The sequence below is a fragment of the Rutilus rutilus genome (assembly GCF_951802725.1).
Source record: "Rutilus rutilus genome assembly, chromosome: 19".
NCBI classification, from domain to species: domain Eukaryota; kingdom Metazoa; phylum Chordata; class Actinopteri; order Cypriniformes; family Leuciscidae; genus Rutilus; species Rutilus rutilus.
In genome coordinates this window covers 10,665,442-10,684,519 of record NC_140232.1, presented here as the reverse complement: position 1 = coordinate 10,684,519, position 19,078 = coordinate 10,665,442, and the positions used below count along the sequence as shown (strand labels likewise).

General features: G+C 36.3%; 1 protein-coding gene across 2 annotated transcripts; it reads right to left on the bottom strand.

The window, feature by feature from the left end:
- Positions 1-316: 316 nt before the first annotated feature.
- Positions 317-18,528, bottom strand: elmod3 (ELMO/CED-12 domain containing 3). Of its 2 annotated transcripts, none has more exons than XM_084389870.1 (13): positions 18,450-18,528; positions 16,631-17,326; positions 12,683-12,754; positions 12,500-12,580; positions 12,348-12,417; positions 12,170-12,232; positions 8,045-8,133; positions 7,812-7,935; positions 4,103-4,225; positions 3,823-3,953; positions 3,634-3,710; positions 2,553-2,680; positions 317-2,028 (listed from the first exon to the last, which is right to left on the bottom strand). In XM_084389870.1, the coding sequence occupies exons 2-13, from the start codon at positions 16,664-16,666 to the stop codon at positions 1,784-1,786; spliced, it is 1,239 nt and encodes a 412-aa protein (XP_084245996.1). In that variant the 5' UTR covers positions 16,667-17,326; positions 18,450-18,528; the 3' UTR covers positions 317-1,783. The 2 variants fall into 2 exon arrangements, with proteins under 2 accessions (XP_084245996.1, XP_084245997.1); XM_084389871.1 differs by having other exon boundaries at positions 18,041-18,458.
- Between the last annotated feature and the right edge of the window lie 550 nt (positions 18,529-19,078).

Sequence of the window (19,078 nt, the reverse complement as noted above, 5' to 3'; positions counted from 1 at the left end):
GTACATCACTGTCAATTTACATGACTGTTGCAACCCTCACATCTTTAATGGACCTGGACTAAGGAGAACAAGACGCAAATTACAAAAAGACATCAAATTCTCAACTATTTTCTGCACTAACTTGAAGTGGCTCAACAGTAAATAAGGTATTCTACTTTGTTCGTGTTTAAATCAACAAAGTCTCACGGTGTCCTTGACTATACTATAGACAGGTCTCACATGTCTACTTGAATGCTGTTTGTTAGATGCAAGAAGTTCAATAGAGTGATTCACTTTTAGATATTGAAGTTTTCGACGCGTCTCATGCAACTCTGAAGGAAATAATCGTTAGCTTACGTATAACATACAGCTTAAATGACCTGCAGCTTCCTGGCTAATGTTTTTTTTTTTTAAGCCATGTCTTATCGACACGAGTAGCCCTATTAAGCCTTATTTACACACTTTCATTGCTAAAAGTGCTGTAACAATTTAATCACGGTCCAACAATTTAAAAACACACCATCTATTCTCTCAGGACAAGCTAGTAGACAGCTTGAGAAAGCTGTACCGCATGAGAAATGTCATAAGTAACCGATAACAACTTTTTTAGGATTATTTCTGTCATAACAGGAATTGACAACATAAATTGCGGGCTCGTCCAGGATACTAGAAATGACCCAGCACAAGTTATTTGCCATGGGATCATCCTCACTCTCGTCCACATGTTCACAGTCACGTTATGACTACTTAAAACTGGAATGTATCTGCTAGAAACATGTAGGCTTTTGCTTCATGCAGACAAGCATAACACCTCAAAATATCACATTCAACTTTGATTACTGTCCTAATTGTAGCTCAAAGCGCAAACAGAATTTAGCTGATAAGGAAAATTCTGTTAATAGTGATCAGTCTGCAAGGGTCAATGTTAGCTTTGAAACGGAACTGCAAAATAGATACTCACACATTCATACATTTTGGTCTACAGGTCACTAAAATGCACTTTCCCATCAAAAAGATGTCCTGACTTTACCATTTCAGGCTCTTGTTGAAGAGTTCCTGCCAACAGAAACATGCCAGAAAATCTCTGAATCATATTGTGACATTTATCTCTCTAAAGGGACTCTATCTAAAGGGATTTAAAAAAAAAAAAAAAACTTTGGCCTATTGAGGCTATTTCCATCCAATGTTTTGATACCTCATTCCATTTTTCAACAGTGAAGAGTAAAGAGCCACCATTTGTTTATATTCGCTATATAAATAAAACATCTTCAACATCAATATAAACTCTGCCAACTCTCTTGAACATTGACTCGGTCACAGTGAACATGCTCAAATGACCATGAGGACCACAAGGCTTTCACTCAGTCAAATCAAATACATGCCTAATAGTCAAGGCCTTCACACAGGAAGTCTTTCTCACTCAATACCACAGTCGTGGGTAAGGTGCTTGCTTCTGCAGGCCACTCTGCAACTGCACACCAATGAGGCCTGTAAGCCTCTTTCTTCCTGACAGCTTCAAGACAACCTGCTGCCACTGAGGCAGGTCATTCTAAGATTATCCTTTTAAACTGATAGTTGGCAACTAAATCTACTGGTCTTTTTCATAGAAAGCATTAAAGAGCCAATATGTACTATAAGAGAACAGAAGACAGTAAAGAGTTTTATAGCAACTACAGTTACAACATAGACTTGTTTCTGAGTGTACTTAAGCAAGAAAGGACAGAAAGGAAACAAAGAAACAGAGAAAGACCAAGTCAGAGCATGAGAGATAGTCGAGACTGTACAAATTAAATGCCTCTGTCTCTCAGATTAGTCTCGCCTCTCCCTCCATTTCAGGTGGCAGCTCACACACTCCGGTGAAATTTATCTCTTTCCCCTCCTTCCCGCCTTGACTCCCTGCTTGAGACCCAGTGTCACAAGGTGAAGGGTTGCTATGTGATAGTGTGTCTGGTGATGTCCGGTGTCCTGTCCCAGCACGTCGCTCCTTCAGGTAGCCCTCGAGACGTTTGAGAATCTGCTTGGGGTTCTTCTTAGCAAAAAGCTCCACTTCTGTGCATCACAGAACAGACAGACAGAGACGTGGTCAGACTTTTTCTTTTCTTTTTTTTTTTTAAGTAGATAAACTTAAATGTTCAGCAGCCAGGCTACCTTGACCAAAGGTGTTCAATCCTGCTCCTGGAGGGCCACCTTTCATCAGAATTTAGTCCTAGTCCTAATTAAACACACCTAAACCAGCTAATTATGGTCTTCAGGATCACTGAAAACATCCAGGCAGGTGTGTTGGAGCAAAACTCAGCAGGAAAGTGGCTCTCCAGACTACTCTCTAAACTACAAAGGGCAATATACACGTAAAACTCTTAAAATCACAGTAACAAGGGTCAGTGAGAGTTAAACATGTTTTTGGAGCAAACCTTTACTATCATAAGTGGACTTTATGGGGGAAAATAAAAGTAAATTATGGCCCCTTCAAATGATATTGACCAAATGACACTGTTAATTAAAATCTCTGCTGAATGTCAGTAAACGATACCAAGAACAAATACTACGCTATTAATTTGTAACTGAAAAGTCACCTTTGAGTACATGGCCAGAATCCGAGATAGTTTTCTGCTGGTTCTTCCACAGCTGGTAGAGGTGCAGGAATGTTGCAACATAAAAATCATTCAGCACAGCTACAACCTGTTGCCTTCGGTTACACTCCCTAGGTGACATCACAAAGCAATAAAATGTTTTATTGCCATGAAAACAACTGAAGAGGTTGTTAGGCTACAGCACAAACACACCCAGATGATTTCAAAGCTTTAAAAAACACGTAATTAATATTGCTCAAAATAACCATCAGTTAAAGGCAGGGTAGGTAGAAATGGTCTAAAAATTTTATTTTTCAAATTTGTTTAAACTTTATGTACATATCAATACATAATTAAAATGTAAGTACTCTGAAAAAGAAAGTATCAAAATCGAGTGTCTGTAGACCTCTCACGACTGTTTTAAAGACATCTCATTATTTCCATTCACTCCACCCCCTCATTTCTGTGCTTCTTCCAAAGCCACGCCCCCAAAACACATGAACGCGGGACTCCGACCGCTGAGCTAGAGGACGCATTATTTACCTGAGACAAGCGGAGGGGAAGGGGCATTTTTTTGCCTGGTTTGCCTTCACTAACTGCATATGCCGGTACTGTAAATTTAGATTGCTCTTTCTCTGCCATTGTTTTGGTATTCCTAGGTTCAGTGCCTTCTTCTTCTTCTTCGATAGATTTTATTGGCAGCTTGCAAACATAGTGCATTACCGCCATCTACTGGACGGAGGTGTGATCAGGTTCCGTGCCTCTCGCACTCCTCAAATCAAACGGTCGCGCGCAAGTGGGCAGGTGCTGTGTGGCAAAAGGGTGGTTGCCATGGTTGCGAGAGAGTGACAGTCGCCTAAGCCAATCCTTTGATTCGTCCCGAATCGAAATAATGAGCTGTGTTTAATACAGATTAAACGGTCTAGAGTCACTTGATTTTTATACTCTTTTTTTCAGAGTTCTTACATTTTAATTATGTATTGATATATATAGAAAGTTAACAAATTTGGATCTTTAATTTTTAATAAATCCTACCTACCCTGCCTTTAATGTTCAGGTAATGGTGTGACAAATGATGACTTACTTGGACAGCACTTCCTCTCTAAGAGCATGGAGGGCGATTCGGGTCATGTTGATTGACATCACACTGAACGGAAAATTCTGCAGGTGTTAAAAATTAAAATAAGTATTTTTATAATAATTGAATGATAAGTTTGTAGTTTTTAAGGCATGATACGTGAGCAAGTGTATGTTTCTTTGTGTTTTGCATCACCTGGACTGGATGCTGAGAGAGTTTGTAGATGTCTCTAGCAAGTGGTAGTATCTCTGGGTCCATGACGAAGTAGAGAATGTGCATCAGACCCAGAAAACCAGTTCCCCTTAGATCTGTAGCAGGGTCTGAACCTAGGAGTATGAAAGTGTTACACAAAAACAAAGTTTACAAACAGGTGACTTCTATTTTATGGGATCATGAATAATTAAATAGTCGATGATTGTGGTTAAACAGTTTATCTTGATTTTTTTAACACAGGTGGCTTAAATTTTTGACGTACCTTGAAAGCCTACATTCTCCCAGTGTGGTCCATAGCGAGGGCAGTCTGCTCGAGTGCAAGTCAATTTCCTGTAGACGGTCTGGAGTACACGCATGTGCACTGACTGTCCATTATCCAGAGAACCTACAGAATCACAAACATTTCTCTCTGAATTTCTCCTCTTCACTAGCCTGCTTCCTAATCTAGTTGTCTAATAAACCTGGCATTGTATATTACAAATATTGTTGGCTCTTTGACAAATTGCTTTAATTCCTCTTTTGCAAATCGCTTGCGTCTGCTAAATGCATAAATGTAAATGTAATGTAAGCAAATACACCACACATGTAAGACATTTAAGCTAGATTTGCACCAATGTATTGGCTACAAATATTTATCTGCCCATTTTTTATCAATTTTAAAACATCAGCATATTGGCAATAGCATGAAAAAGGCATAAAAAAAAAAAAAACTGAGTTTATAAATTAACTGCATGAAAGCACAGAGTTGTTTAATGTTTGTTGCATAATCCAATGTTCCTCTCTGGGTAAATAGTTAAATGCTCGCCCAAACAAAATCTGTACAAAATATAGCAGGGGTCGACGATAAGAACTGCCCGGGGCCAGCATGAACAAAGATCGGGCCAGTGCTGCATCATCACGAAAGTTTATCATTTGCACATGTTTTTAAGCTTTGCCAATTTAAATATTCAAGCGTAAGAAGACATGAAAGAGAACTCAATTTGGTACTTGAGCGCTGTGTGAGAAGGTCTGCACCCAGAAAGCCACTGAATTGAGTTCTCTTTCATGTCTTCTTGCACTTGAATGTACCAGTTCACAAAATTATCTCAAAATGACTGTCTTGGCAAGTATCCTAGTAAATATAGTCAGTTATGCCTTAAGTGAACATATGTTTACAGTATCCATGCATTGGGTCTTAAAGGAACAGCACTTCGACTCGGCGCAGTAAAAAGACACGTTGGTTCTAATGACAGAAGTGAGAGGGAGAGAGGATTTTTCAGGCGTGACTTTTTACTGCGCAGAATCGAAGTTATAGTTATCCTTTTTACCCGCTTAGAAAAGCGCCACGTTTTATTTTGTGTCACCATACTTGGTCGTGTAACTACTCGTGTAACTGTATTTAAATAGGGAAAACATGGAGGTGTTTGGTCGCTTCTAACTTCATCTCTGTTTGGTCCCTAATGAATGAACTGGGCTAAGCTAAGTGCTATCAAAGTGTCGCTGCGCGCCAGAGCGATTGAGTGCACGCACTGAGACGAGAGAGATATGTATCAACATAGTTTAATATGAAAAAACGGTGGTGTTCCTTTAAAAAGCACTGTTATTTCATTTTTGTACTACTGTATTTGTATAGGCCAGTTGAATGTTAAATAGATCCAATCCATATTCAATGAAAATAATTAATAAATACTTTAATGCATGTGTTTTTGAACTTTGTATATTACGGTTTTGATCATGTTTTAAATTAACACTCACCTAAAGGATTATTAGGAACACCTGTTCAATTTCTCATTAATGCAATTATCTAATCAACCAATCACATGGCAGTTGCTTCAATGCATTTAGGGGTGTGGTCCTGGTCAAGACAATCTCCTGAACTCCAAACTGAATGTCAGAATGGGAAAGAAAGGTGATTTAAGCAATTTTGATTGTGGCATGGTTGTTGGTGCCAGACGGGCCGGTCTGAGTATTTCACAATCTGCTCAGTTACTGGGATTTTCACACAACCATTTCTAGGGTTTACAAAGAATGGTGTGAAAAGGGAAAAACATCCAGTATGCGGCAGTCCTGTGGGCGAAAATGCCTTGTTGATGCTAGAGGTCAGAGGAGAATGGGCCGACTGATTCAAGCTGATAGAAGAGCAACTTTGACTGAAATAACCACTCGTTACAACCGAGGTATGCAGCAAAGCATTTGTGAAGCCACAACACGCACAACCTTGAGGCGGATGGGCTACAACAGCAGAAGACCCCACCGTGTACCACTCATCTCCACTACAAATAGGAAAAAGTGGCTACAATTTGCACGAGCTCACCAAAATTGGACAGTTGAAGACTGGAAAAATGTTGCCTGGTCTGATGAGTCTCGATTTCTGTTGAGACATTCAGATGGTAGAGTCAGAATTTGGCGTAAACAGAATGAGAACATGGATCCATCATGCCTTGTTACCACTGTGCAGGCTGGTGGTGGTGGTGTATTGGTGTGGGGGATGTTTTCTTGGCACACTTTAGGCCCCTTAGTGCCAATTGGGCATCGTTTAAATGCCACGGCCTACCTGAGCATTGTTTCTGACCATGTCCATCCCTTTATGACCACCATGTACCCATCCTCTGATGGCTACTTCCAGCAGGATAATGCACCATGTCACAAAGCTCGAATCATTTCAAATTGGTTTCTTGAACATGACAATGAGTTCACTGTACTAAAATGGCCCCCACAGTCACCAGATCTCAACCCAATAGAGCATCTTTGGGATGTGGTGGAACAGGAGCTTCGTGCCCTGGATGTGCATCCCACAAATCTCCATCAACTGCAAGATGCTATCCTATCAATATGGGCCAACATTTCTAAAGAATGCTTTCAGCACCTTGTTGAATCAATGCCACGTAGAATTAAGGCAGTTCTGAAGGCGAAAGGGGGTCAAACACAGTATTAGTATGGTGTTCCTAATAATCCTTTAGGTGAGTGTATTTAATGACAAAAGTTCAAATAAGTAAGCAAGTGATAAATGGCAGTATTGGCTAATAGTTTTTCGTTAAAATGGATATCGGTATCGGCCAAAAAATCCAATTCTATGCATCCCCAATTTAATCAGTTACTCTGGGTAGCAGTTTAAACAACTTAAAATTGGTCATGAAATAGAAAATAAAAATGTCCTTTATATTTACATTTATAAAAGGGTACTCTACAAAAAAAAAAAAAACACTCAGAGTTTTATAACTCAAAGCTAACTCCCCATTTTCAAATATGAATTTTTGTTTTCCACCTTTCTGAAATGATGTCGTAATGTCATGATTTTCCTCTACACACCCCTTAACATGTAAATCAAGGAAGTGTGCTCTAAATAAGCTAAACTCCAGAAAAGATCTGAAAATGCATTTCACCACCTCTTTAACTGATTCTTCTACACTAAAAAACAAATTATTAGTGCTGTCAATCAATTTTTTAAAAATCATTATTAATCAAACATTTTTCTGTAATTAATCGCACATAACATTAAGATTAACATCAGTTTTTACTATATTTTTAGATTGTAATAATTTCAAATTTATCCTCCAGTAGAAACGACATAAATGCAGTATATTTTTTGTGTAATGTTCAAGAGCATTGAGTGATTTTCTTTTTTTTTCTTTGATTAACATTAATGAGACATTACAGCAGCAGGTTTATTAGGCTGAGAGACTCACATATACTGACAGAACTGCACTTCATTCTCTTTTGTCTTATCACGCTTGAATGGTTTAAAAGTATTTGCATGAACAAGAGCGTGATCATATACTGTAACGCTAGCCAGTGATTGATGGAAAAATTGCTGTGTTAATTACGTTAAATATTTTTAATGCGTTAAACTAAATACAATTAAATTGCATGCATTAACACAATAATTTTGACAGTCCTACAAATTATCCATTGGAATATATTAGTAAAACTAATTATGCAATAATTTAAACAAAGCATGCTACCTGACTTGTCAAGTCACATGTTCAACTCACATTGTGCGATGGCAAACACTAAGTCTCTCTCTTCTACAAGGTCTTTGTGTAGCCGTGGAGGTCCGAACAGAAAATGGGTGATGGCAGCCAATCCAGTCCTGTGAATGGTGGGCTGAATATTCTTCTGATAGAGGAGAAGAGCAAGTATAAAATAAAGAAAAAAGAAAGAGAATGGTCTCAATAGTCATGACAATCATAGTGTCATAATGCATATTCACTTGAAACAAACTCACAAGCAGGTCTCCAAGATCAGTGGTCTGAAAATGCTGCAGAGCCTCATTGAAGGAGATCAGTGGTGATGGAGTGAGATCCTCAGCAAGAACTATAAAAGACACATTGTTTTTTTTCTGACAGATGACCACACAATGCATCCCTCCATCATAAACATGGTTCAGTCTAGAAAATCAGAATACATAAAGCATATTCTGTCACAAAAAAATTATTCCAATATGGAGGTCGAACCAAGAGAAATGTGGATTATAAAAAATATTGCATACATTTCATATATTTTGAATTTATATTATAAGTTTTAAACTTATACATTTTAAACTTTAAAACATAAATGTAATCAGTGACAATAAAATTTATTTTATTTAGAAAATATTATTTTCTAAATAATGGCAGGATATCCTATCCAGTATAATAATGTTTGTTATATTATACAATTATGTGATAAGTGATAACATGCTACATGATCAGAAAAACCTAAAACGGTTTGATAGTATCGGTGTGATACTATAAACATGATATTGCACGATCATCAAACAGCAAAGTACATTTTGATATAAATAATAGCACGCTCCCTTTATCTGTTGCTGGTTTGAGAGATGGGGAGTCACACGCTCATTCATTTAGCGAAGATGAAAAGAGACTTATGATAAAGATGAACAGTTTTGAGCAATGAAAGCATGCACCTTAAAATCATTGTCATGTAAAAAAAAAAAATCTCAAAACTTTTGGCTGCACTGACTGCCTGCTTCAAATATCATGAAAACACACTGCATATAGGACACAATAATTGTAAGAAATTCTTATTTTATATTTTAGAAAGTAGAATAGGGGCAATAGTCTGTAAACTAGGGATGTCCCGATCCGATCCACGGCATCGGTATCGTGCCGATACTGGCCCAGAACGCTAGATCGGATATCGGAGGGGAGAAAAAAATATATCCGATACCTATTAGGGGTGGAACGGTACGTGTAATCGTATTGAACGTACGTTCGGTACGTGCGTCACGGTTCGGTGCATGGATTACATGGAGAATACACGGTATAAAAATAAAAAATAAAAAACTTGCGTGCACATTAATTAATGTAATGCGGAACTACTGTTAGATACGTGCATAGCCATATGCGGGTTCTTTAGGGACACCTAATCTGTAACCCCGCCTTAGCTCTGAACGCGCGTCTATTTCGCTTCAAACACTCGCTTTATCATTATACGCGCGAATGGATTCAAACTGTTCAAGCATCGAACTAGACGCGAATTTGACGCTCTATTCGCATTTGGTGTGAACGCAGCAAAATGAACAGGCTGCGATGTCAAGATTGCAATGCTGGAATGTGTGTGTGTGTGTGTGTGTGTGTGTGTGTGTGTGTCAGAGAGAGAGAGAGAGAGAGAGAGAGAGAGAGAGGCACGGGCGCGATCAAACAGTGGAAACTGTCATTTTGCTCATACAGGACATCATTAAAACTGCAAAAAGTGTTTAGCCTACTTATATTTGTGGAAAACACAACATTGTGCTTTTGTCAAACTGTAAACTCTTGTCAAACTGTAACCTACAACTGTCACCCAACCAAAATCACACACACACACTGTTTAAAAGCAAAAATGATCTCATCTTTTGGACATTCATCATATTGCATTGGTTTTCATTTCTTGTCCTAAAACAGAGCACTAATCTGTTTATTTTGAAGTTACACATTCTACATTGATTAAAAAAGAAAATCAAATGTGTTTTTAATGGTAGTATTATTTTATATAGAAATAAATTATTTATAATTCAGATGAGAATAAGGTTAAAGTTAATTAAAATTTTAAGGAAACAAATATATTGATTTGAAATATAGCAAATTCATTTTAAATTCATTCAGGTACAATTACCAAACATATCTCAAGGTCTTTTGAATAAAGGGTGGCAGTCTTTCATTATCAACTGTGGTTGTGGACTATATACTGGAGAAGTATTTGTTCTCCATTTGAGTGAGATGTTTTTATGTGGCTAATTGAGCAAAGTGCTTCCATATATTTTATTATTAGTAGTATTAGTTCAAGAATAAAATAAAAATATCGGATTGATATCGGTATCGGCAAATAGCCAAAGCTACGGCATCGGTATCGTATCAGAAGTGAAAAAGTGGTATCGGGACATCCCTACTGTAAACACAAATATTTTTACGGTTTTCTTTTTTTTTTTCATATTATCCAGACTTACTGTTGCATAAACAGCCTCTATGTAAAGACTGTGTCTTAAGCCGGGCATACCCTGTGCGATTTTTATCCGATTTTGAGCCAAATTCTGACTTGAGTCGGGCTGAAAGTACAGGAAATTTGTCACGCAGCGATTAACCTCTCCCAAACATGACGGCTTAAAAAAAAATCTGAAGTCATTCAACCCCCAGTCTTCGGTGTCACATGATCCTTCAGAAATCATTCAAATATGCTGATTTGATGCTTTAAAAAATATTTCTTATTATTATCAATGTTGAAAACAGTTGTGCTCCTAAAAAATGTTGTGGACACCATAAAACATCTCTTAAAAAAAAAAAAAAGCTGATCCCATAATTTTGACCAGTAGTTTGAACAGTCAATTATGAGTATCCATATCTGTAAGAATGTCTATGTCGGGATTAGACAGCAAGTCAGATCACTGGATCTGGGAACAGCTAAATATAGATATCGATATAGTGGTGTATGCAGGTAGGTACATTGGTAAGTAATGGGATATTTTAGTGATATAGGTATAGATAGGTAGATAGGTATAGAGGCAATTTAAGACAATCATAGTAATAGTAGTAGAGGTGTAGTGTAGGTAGTAATCATACTACTACTACTAATAATAATAGTAGTAGTAGTGGTAGTAGCAGTAGTAACAATGATAATATTCATGATAATAATAGTATGATTAGCATTAGTGATTTATAATAGTATTAGTAATAATAAAAATAATAATAATAATAATAATACATTTAGATCAGTCAATAAAATTATTGTAGATTTACACTATACTCTAAGTCTGGGAGCTGCTCCACAACTGCCAGTGAGCACAACCAACAGAGTTTTCTAAATCTTTAACTCCAAGTATCAAACCTTTTAATTATTAATTCATTCTAAATCACCTAACATACAAACTCCACTTAAACTTAGCTAAAAGTCTTTAGATTGGCTTAAAGAATCTTGGTAGGGCTGCATAATATATCGAAATTATCGAAATATCGCAAATGTATATATCGCGAAATGCATATCGCAACAGCTTGCAATAACTGGGGTCATGAACAAAAGACAAAGAGAAAATCACTCACTGCTCTTGGCTGAATTACTTTTGTAGCTTTAATAAGAATCAGTATATACTTAATCCATACAGTGAAAACTAAGCAGTGTTTATTTTTACATTTGATTATTCAGTTTCTGTTGTTAAATAACCCTAATGTAGGATAATCTGAAACCCTAAACCCTGTGGTTTACACTGATGTTAAAATAACACTTCTTATGCTACAGTAAAACACTGATGTTCCCTTTCAGGACATACCAGTTGAAGGGATGTTTTCTTGTCACAAAAAGAATGTGAAACACGTATGTAGGTTATATCATTTTAAATATATTTTAAAGATAATTTAACTTTATTTTACACACTTTGAGCATTATCGTATCGCATATCGAATATCGCATTATTTAATGAGTTATCGCATTTTTCTTCAATATCGTGCAGCCCTAAATCTCGGTCACATTTTGAGAGTTTCAGAGCAGTTTATGGTTCAGTTTACAGAGCCTAAACAAGTCTGATATTTCATGACACCTTATTTACTGAGATCTGTCAGGGGACAGATATTTGCTAAAATTATATTAAAATGTCTCATGTCATGAAAAGATTTTGGTCATATCACCCACTCCTATGTCTATATATAGTTATTGTGCAGTAAAATCATTGCCCATTTGTTGCCCACATATCTCACCAAGAGATGCTAATGCTCCAGATTGTATCTGACAGCGATCAGGTTTCGTAATGTATCTATTTTAGCCAAGGAGGTGATGCCATCTCTCCAGGGTAGGGGCGTATGCTTAGTCATGGTGACGTAATGTGCTCAGTATCCAGGCTGACAGGACGTTGTTTCCATGGTGACAAGGTAATTGGTCTCACCTGGTTGGATGCTCTCCAGGGCATCCCACTCCTCTTGTGCTCGCTCCACCTCCAAGCTCACCTCTAGACAGAAAAAAAATAAAAAATAATAATCACACACATATATAGAGCAAAGGATGTTGATGAACTACTGACATCATTCTGTGTGTAAAAAGTTTCTGAGTGATGAAGTCTTTACCTTCTGTTTTAGTCTGATTGCCTCCTGCTGCCAGAGACTGTAAGAGTCCATTCTGTTTTAGTGCTGAGATCTACGCAACCACAAGTTCACACCGTTACCATCGCTATTCAAACCAGTAACATCATGTTACTTTGTTTAAGTGAAATACTCACTGGGACAGTTTTGAGATAAGGGTTGCCATTCACGTTGCCATTCTCTTTGATGCAATTACCTGAAGACAATCCATTTAGGATCTAAAAAAAAATCCAAAGGACATCAACAGAAAGCAACCGTGATCCATGCAAATAGTGACAAGACCTGGTTTCACTGAACAAATTTTAGCAGTGTGTTCTCACAGTTGTGCATTTGGAGTGTCCATTGGTTAGGTCCTCTGTCTGCTTACATTCTTGTGGAAAACCATTCAAGCCCTAAAAGGAAGAAATTAAAATACATACACATTTTAACAATCGGTAACACTTTACAATAAGGTAGGGCTGGGCAAAAAAATCGATTTTTCGATTAATCGTTTTTTAAAATGTGGTCGATTCAAAATCGATTCTCAAACGCCAAGAATCGATTTTTTTCCATGTTTATTTAATCTATTAACGTTACCCAAGTAGTTTTCCTCCACTGTTCATAGGCTTGCAAACTCCATTTTATAGCTAATGATGTGAGATTTTATGTTAGTTTTATCTAAATCATAAAATAACCTCAACTAGTGCTGAACGTTTAATCATATCGCAATCGCGATGTCAAGCCTATAAGCAATTAGGCTATATGGCGCAAAATGCTGCGATTTTATATGAAATAAACAAATTTTGGCTTTTAACACAATTAATGCAGCATCTGTTCATTTTTTGTCATCATTTGGCTAGTGTTACATGTATTCATGTAACACTAGATCTTATTCATGCAAACGCTTTTAAACCATTCATGCGCGACAAGACAAAAAAGAGCTCGCTGCCTGTGAATGTCCTGACTGTGACAGAAAAACTTGCGATGATATCGTGGGTGCGCACAAGACAGCCCAGAATAGAGTTATCTTTTGCGCTTGAACGAACAATAACACACACAATTATGCCAAAATGTCTTTTTGTTGAGTATTTTCATAACATAAGAGCAGTCTTATGATGAACGTGAAGAGTTATGACTCTTGAGAGAACCAAGATGATTGTGAGATCCGCGTCTCTGAGAACAGCGGCTGGTCTTAAAGGGACAGTACACAGTACTAATTATCTCTGCCGTTAAAGTTAATCAAAGAACAAAGGGAACAGACAAAAACACTCACTGCTCTTGACTAAAGAACTTTTGTAACTTTGATTAGTCTATATATAATTTATAATTAATGCACCGCAGACTGTTATAACTTCATTCAATTTCTGTATATGGCCTTGCTGTTAGACAGAAAGGGCACAGATAAAAATGATATGCAATGTTTTTATATGGGTTTATGTGAGGATTGTTAACCTGTTTGATAAAGACATGCGATCTGTTCTGACTTGTCCAATTTTCAGCATCAATTTTTCATCTTGCATCAAAATCCTGTCTATTCATTGAATTTGAAATATAGAGTTGGGTTCTGTTTTAATTGTACCCAATTGTACCTAAAATAAAAAAAGAGTTTAATATACAGGTTTGTAGCTCTTAATTTATTTTTATTAAACACTTGAAAACTTATGTTCACTTTTCTTTTCTTTTTCTTTTTTTAATAAATATAGGATTTGTATTAAATATTCATTGAGTCGAATCGAAATCTAATTTACAATCAAAATCGAATCGATAATCGGAATCGAAAATCGAATCGAGAATCGAAATCGAATCGAATTGAGAGCTTGTGAATCGAAATCGAATCGAATTGTAACATCTGAATCGATACCCAGCCCTACAATAAGGTTCATCAGTTAACTACCTTAGTTAACATGAACTAAGAATGAACAATACTTCTAAAGCATTTACTAATACATTATTAAAATAAAAGGATGTTAATGCACTGTGAACTAACATGCACAAACAATGAACAGCTGTATTTGTATTAACTAACATTAACAAAGATGAATAAATACTGTAACAAATGTATTGCTCATAGTTAGTTAATGTTAGTTTATACATTAACTAATGTTAACTAATGAACCTTATTGTAAAGTGTAAACAAAAAAATCTGTAATGGTAACATTATTCCTTTCCCCCAAATTTTTTTTTTTTAAAACTGCCACAAATGTTTGAAATTCAACTACATTTAAAATGTAAGTATGTCTGAAATTAATTATATCAAAGTATTTTCAAGTGAACATTTTAAAAGGAATCGCAATGTCCATTTGAAGCTGCACTGATAAAGTCTAAATTATGAGCACTTTACAAATGCAATTATAATTACATTTGAACAGTGCTTTTAATTTACAATATATAATCTCCCTAGTCAGTGTGGTTTCCATGTTGTGAAATTCCCTCTGTATTGTCTGCTCCCAGAGTAAAACAAAGAGAGGAGGTGTAAATGATGGTATGCATCACCTGTTAAGAAATTTTAAATGCAGCATCAACTGGACATCTGTGTATATGCATGCCCCAATATTACAAAATCAGTCCTGAGCTAGTATACTATAGTACAGTATAGTTTGGCTTTTTCATAGATTAGCAGACTAAATGGACTTCTATGTTTTATTTCAGTTCTCAGTTTCATTTAAAGATCTTTGACTTTCTTCATTAAAATCATTAAACACTTTGATCTTTCTCCAAAAATTCATTAGTAAACCAAATAAACTGTATAAAAATTTAATTAATACAAATTAAATGACTAAAAAATAAAAATTCCTTATTCCCACATAAACTGTATAAAATTAGCAGTTCAGATTAGAGATGTCACAATATACTGGTATTAAAAATATAACCATATTATTTAAAGGAATAAATATTGATTTCATTTTAACACAACAGATCCGATAATATTGTAAACAATCTAGAGCCATTATCTATCTGTTTGTTCTCTCGCAAATATTTTGCGTTCCCCCAGGAAACCAGAACACACAGTTTCTCGTTGGAACGTTTACATTTTAATCTCTTGATTTGTGGGTTTGTTATAGGTGAAAGAGCAATAATTCTGATGAAATGTAAAAATTAATTTCTCAAATGACATTGTGATTATAATTTTGAGCAAAATAATTGTGATTATCATTTGCACCATTATGCAGCATGACGAAAATGTGAAAAGTTTTCACTGACTAAAACAAGACTAAAAATCCCAGACATTTAGGCCTGGTTTCACAGACAGGGCTTAGATTAAGCCAGATTTAGGCCTTAGTTCAATTAGTACATTGAGTAGCTTTTATAAACGTACCTTAAAAAGCACATTACTGGTGTGCATCTTGAGACCAGTCTACGCTTGAGACAAAACAATGGCACTGATATATTTTAAGATATGCCAGTGCAAGTTACTTTCATTTAAAACAGCTCAAACATACGTTTTAGTCTGGGACTAGGTTTAATCCTTTGTCTGTGAAACCAGGGGTTAGTCGGCTAAAACTTCACCAAACAAAAACAGGACAAGGCTGACTAAATATGATAAAAACTAAAGAGTACATTTAACACAGGACTAAGAATAGCTGACAAAACGAACACTAGTTAGTAGAGACACTGCACAGACACAGGTAATTCACACACACATCTCTCTCTTGATTGATAGGCTAATTAATTCAAATAAATGTTATAATTCAATCAAATAAATGTAACCTTACCGCACTACTTTATTTGTCTGATTTAAAGCAAGCAGAATGCTAGATCTAACAAGTCTTAGGTGATGAAAATAACCGTCATTTTAACCCTTGCCATCAAATTTAGTGCTACAAACATTAAAAACAGCTTTAACTTGTCAATGCTCGTAAATTACCATGTATAAGCGGGATCATTTATGGCTAGCTGTGCACGATTTTAATGCATGACGAGAACCAGCTAAACAAATTTTTTAAATAGTTTTAAAATAAAACACTGACTTACTAAAAAATAAAAATTTTGTTTAAATGTCATGTGACCATTAACATGCATTTGCGGTCGTATAATTGATGAAATATTGAATTAAAATCTATATTAAGTAAACATTTTACATCTAAGAAGTTCTGCTGACAAAACTTTTGGGAGCCCAACTCTAGAGGAGACAAATGGGCCTTTTTCTTATGAGAAATATATATTTTGCTGTCTAATACTAACAGCTGAAATATTAAACAGATCTGATTTGATTTATTTTATTTATTTACCTGTGGAAGTATAGTGTAGCGAGTGGCTTGTAGTACTCTAGGTAAGGATGTCATACATACCTCTGTATGTACTGCGATAGCAAGAACCCCTTCCATGACATGAGTCCACGGTCTCGCTGTCCCCCTACTGTCCACCCATCCTGTGGACTAGGCCAATTGTAAACACTGCACACTGGACACACATGGTTCTAGAGCACTTTTAACGCTTTCAGAAGCACCTGCTCCTTGTCCTACAAGCGTGGATAAAGACTGAAACAGCAGAAGAGCTTTCAGTAGTGCATTGTTTAACCGTGCCACTTCTTGAGATTCAAAGAGGGGCTGGTAGAAACAAAGTTGGGCCAAGGAGCAGAAGCATAATTTCAGTAGTAACAGGCCTAAGGTTTTGTTCTAGTGGGACTGTGCAGCGAGCTGTGAATCGTGATGGCCTTGTTAGAGATGGATTTCTCAAGTCCGTCAAGTGCTAATTGTACCGGGTCTGTGGAACGTTAATAGGTGAAAGTTAGGCTTGTTATGGGTCCACTTATGTGAGACTGGAGTGTTGCAAAAGGAGCAGAAATCAGACATTGATTGGGTACAGCTGTGATGAAGCTGTATTTGACAGTGCCTGTGTTGATGACTCTGATGAAATTCTACTTGGAGGATTGAAGGCTTATTTTGGGGATGTGTCGCTAAAAAGGGAGTTTAACGATGGATTTGAGGGTTACTAAGGGTCTCTTCAGAATCCTCCCTGTGGCCTTCTGATGTCAGCAACTGTCTCTGTAGGACACAATAATAAATATTAGAATATTCAAATTGTATAATATATAACATATTTCAAAAGCAACGCAAATATCACCGTGTGCAGAACATATAGGCATGATACACTCTCCAATTTTCATTAGAGAACAATGTAAAGGAGCGCTGCACAGAAAATAGGCATCCAAACGGGATGACGTCATCTTATCAAAACTGCATCCCTATGAAATCGAAATAGATGGAGTAATATGATCATCAATTACCACAGGTGAAATTTCAAACGGTTCTTTTCGTTTTGCAATGTCTTTAATGTGCAGACAGGCTTTATACGGCGGATAACTGAATCTATTGCATTCATAAAAATAAAACGGATGAGGGGTGACGTCATCTATATCCTGACTCACAAAACCTGAACTAACTAAACATTATAATAAACATGAACGACAGACAACTCAAAAGCCAAAGTATTAATCGATAATTAACGCTAATTTGGATATCAGCGACATCAGATATGATGCATCAGTTCCAAATGCGGCACAGCATGAATGTATGACAGCATCCAGTGAACTGTCAAACACCTTTACAAAAGATACATTAACCATTATACAGATACATGAAGGTATTACTCTACACGTATTTTACTTAACGTTACTTATAGCAACATATATCAAACATGAAAGATTTATCAGACGGCTAATCATGATAAAGACCAACAAAAAAAACTGACCAACTTACTCACACAACAGTTACGATAGGCTATTTCTGCCACAAATAACGGTACATTTCAGCCCCCTCCTCATTCTCTTCAAGTTAAATGAGCAACACGAAACGCTCACATTTACCTCAGCACTCAAAACCTGCCGTTACTTATTTCAGTTAAAAAAAAAAAAAATGTTATTTAATGTCACATTTCAGTCAGTGACTGGTAAAGCGTCTGTCTCGCGACCTGCTCGAGCTAACATTAAACTGCCTCAATCTTTTTGTACTCTCGCTTCTAGCTTAGCTAACTTGACTATAATTAGTCGTTTACGAGACAATGTACACCAAAACGTGCGAACAATGTAGCGTTGTCTTTCTTAGCTGCTAATTACGCAATTATACCCTTGCTAGAATGATAGGTATTAAATATTAGTTTTATTTTTACCTCAGTTTCTCTCCCTCCAATCTCGGCTTCCCTTCCCCCTTTCCACAGTAACTGAAAACCCCGACGCCTTGTGGGAATTGTGGTTCTTCTACTGTAAATAGACTTCCGGTGCTGTAGGAGTGCTTAAAGTCACGCTGTAAAGTTCTTCTTTTTTTTTTCTTTCTTTTTTTCTTTTTTTTACAGTATTTCAGCAAAAACAGTGACTGCAGTGCTTAATCTAAAAATATATAAAATAAAAAAGAGATTTGTTTTTATTATATATGGAATATATTTGTATTTACACAATAACAACAATAATAATATAAATAATGGCATAGTTCATGCTTAAATGCTTTCGCCTCAACAGTCCTTCAAGTAACAGAGAAGTTCCTAAAACTATGGGAATGACAAAATATCAAAAATCCACGCTTTTCTTTGTTTTTTCTTTGTTTGTTTTCGTTTTGTTTCAAAGAGACAGCAGTCGGCTATTTAATCTGAAAGGATTCTTGTATAATTATGTCGTTTTATGACATTTTTAAGATTCAACAATCTAAGATTCAATCAGTCCATACAAAAGTGCAGAACATCCAGTGAGTAGATGCAAACCAGATGGAACGAAGGCAGAAAAAGGATCCAGACACAAAACTGTA

Bases quoted from the DNA above. Each gene is read 5' to 3' on its own strand.
- elmod3 (XM_084389870.1), bottom strand. From the start codon at position 16,666: ATGGAAGGGGTTCTTGCTATCGCAGTACATACAGAG. The intron at 12,418-12,499 runs GTGAGTATTTCA...GTGGTTGCGTAG, and splicing joins CTTATCTCAAAACTGTCCCA to ATCTCAGCACTAAAACAGAA. The intron at 4,226-7,811 runs GTGAGTTGAACA...GTGATTCTGTAG, and splicing joins AGTGTTTGCCATCGCACAAT to GTTCTCTGGATAATGGACAG.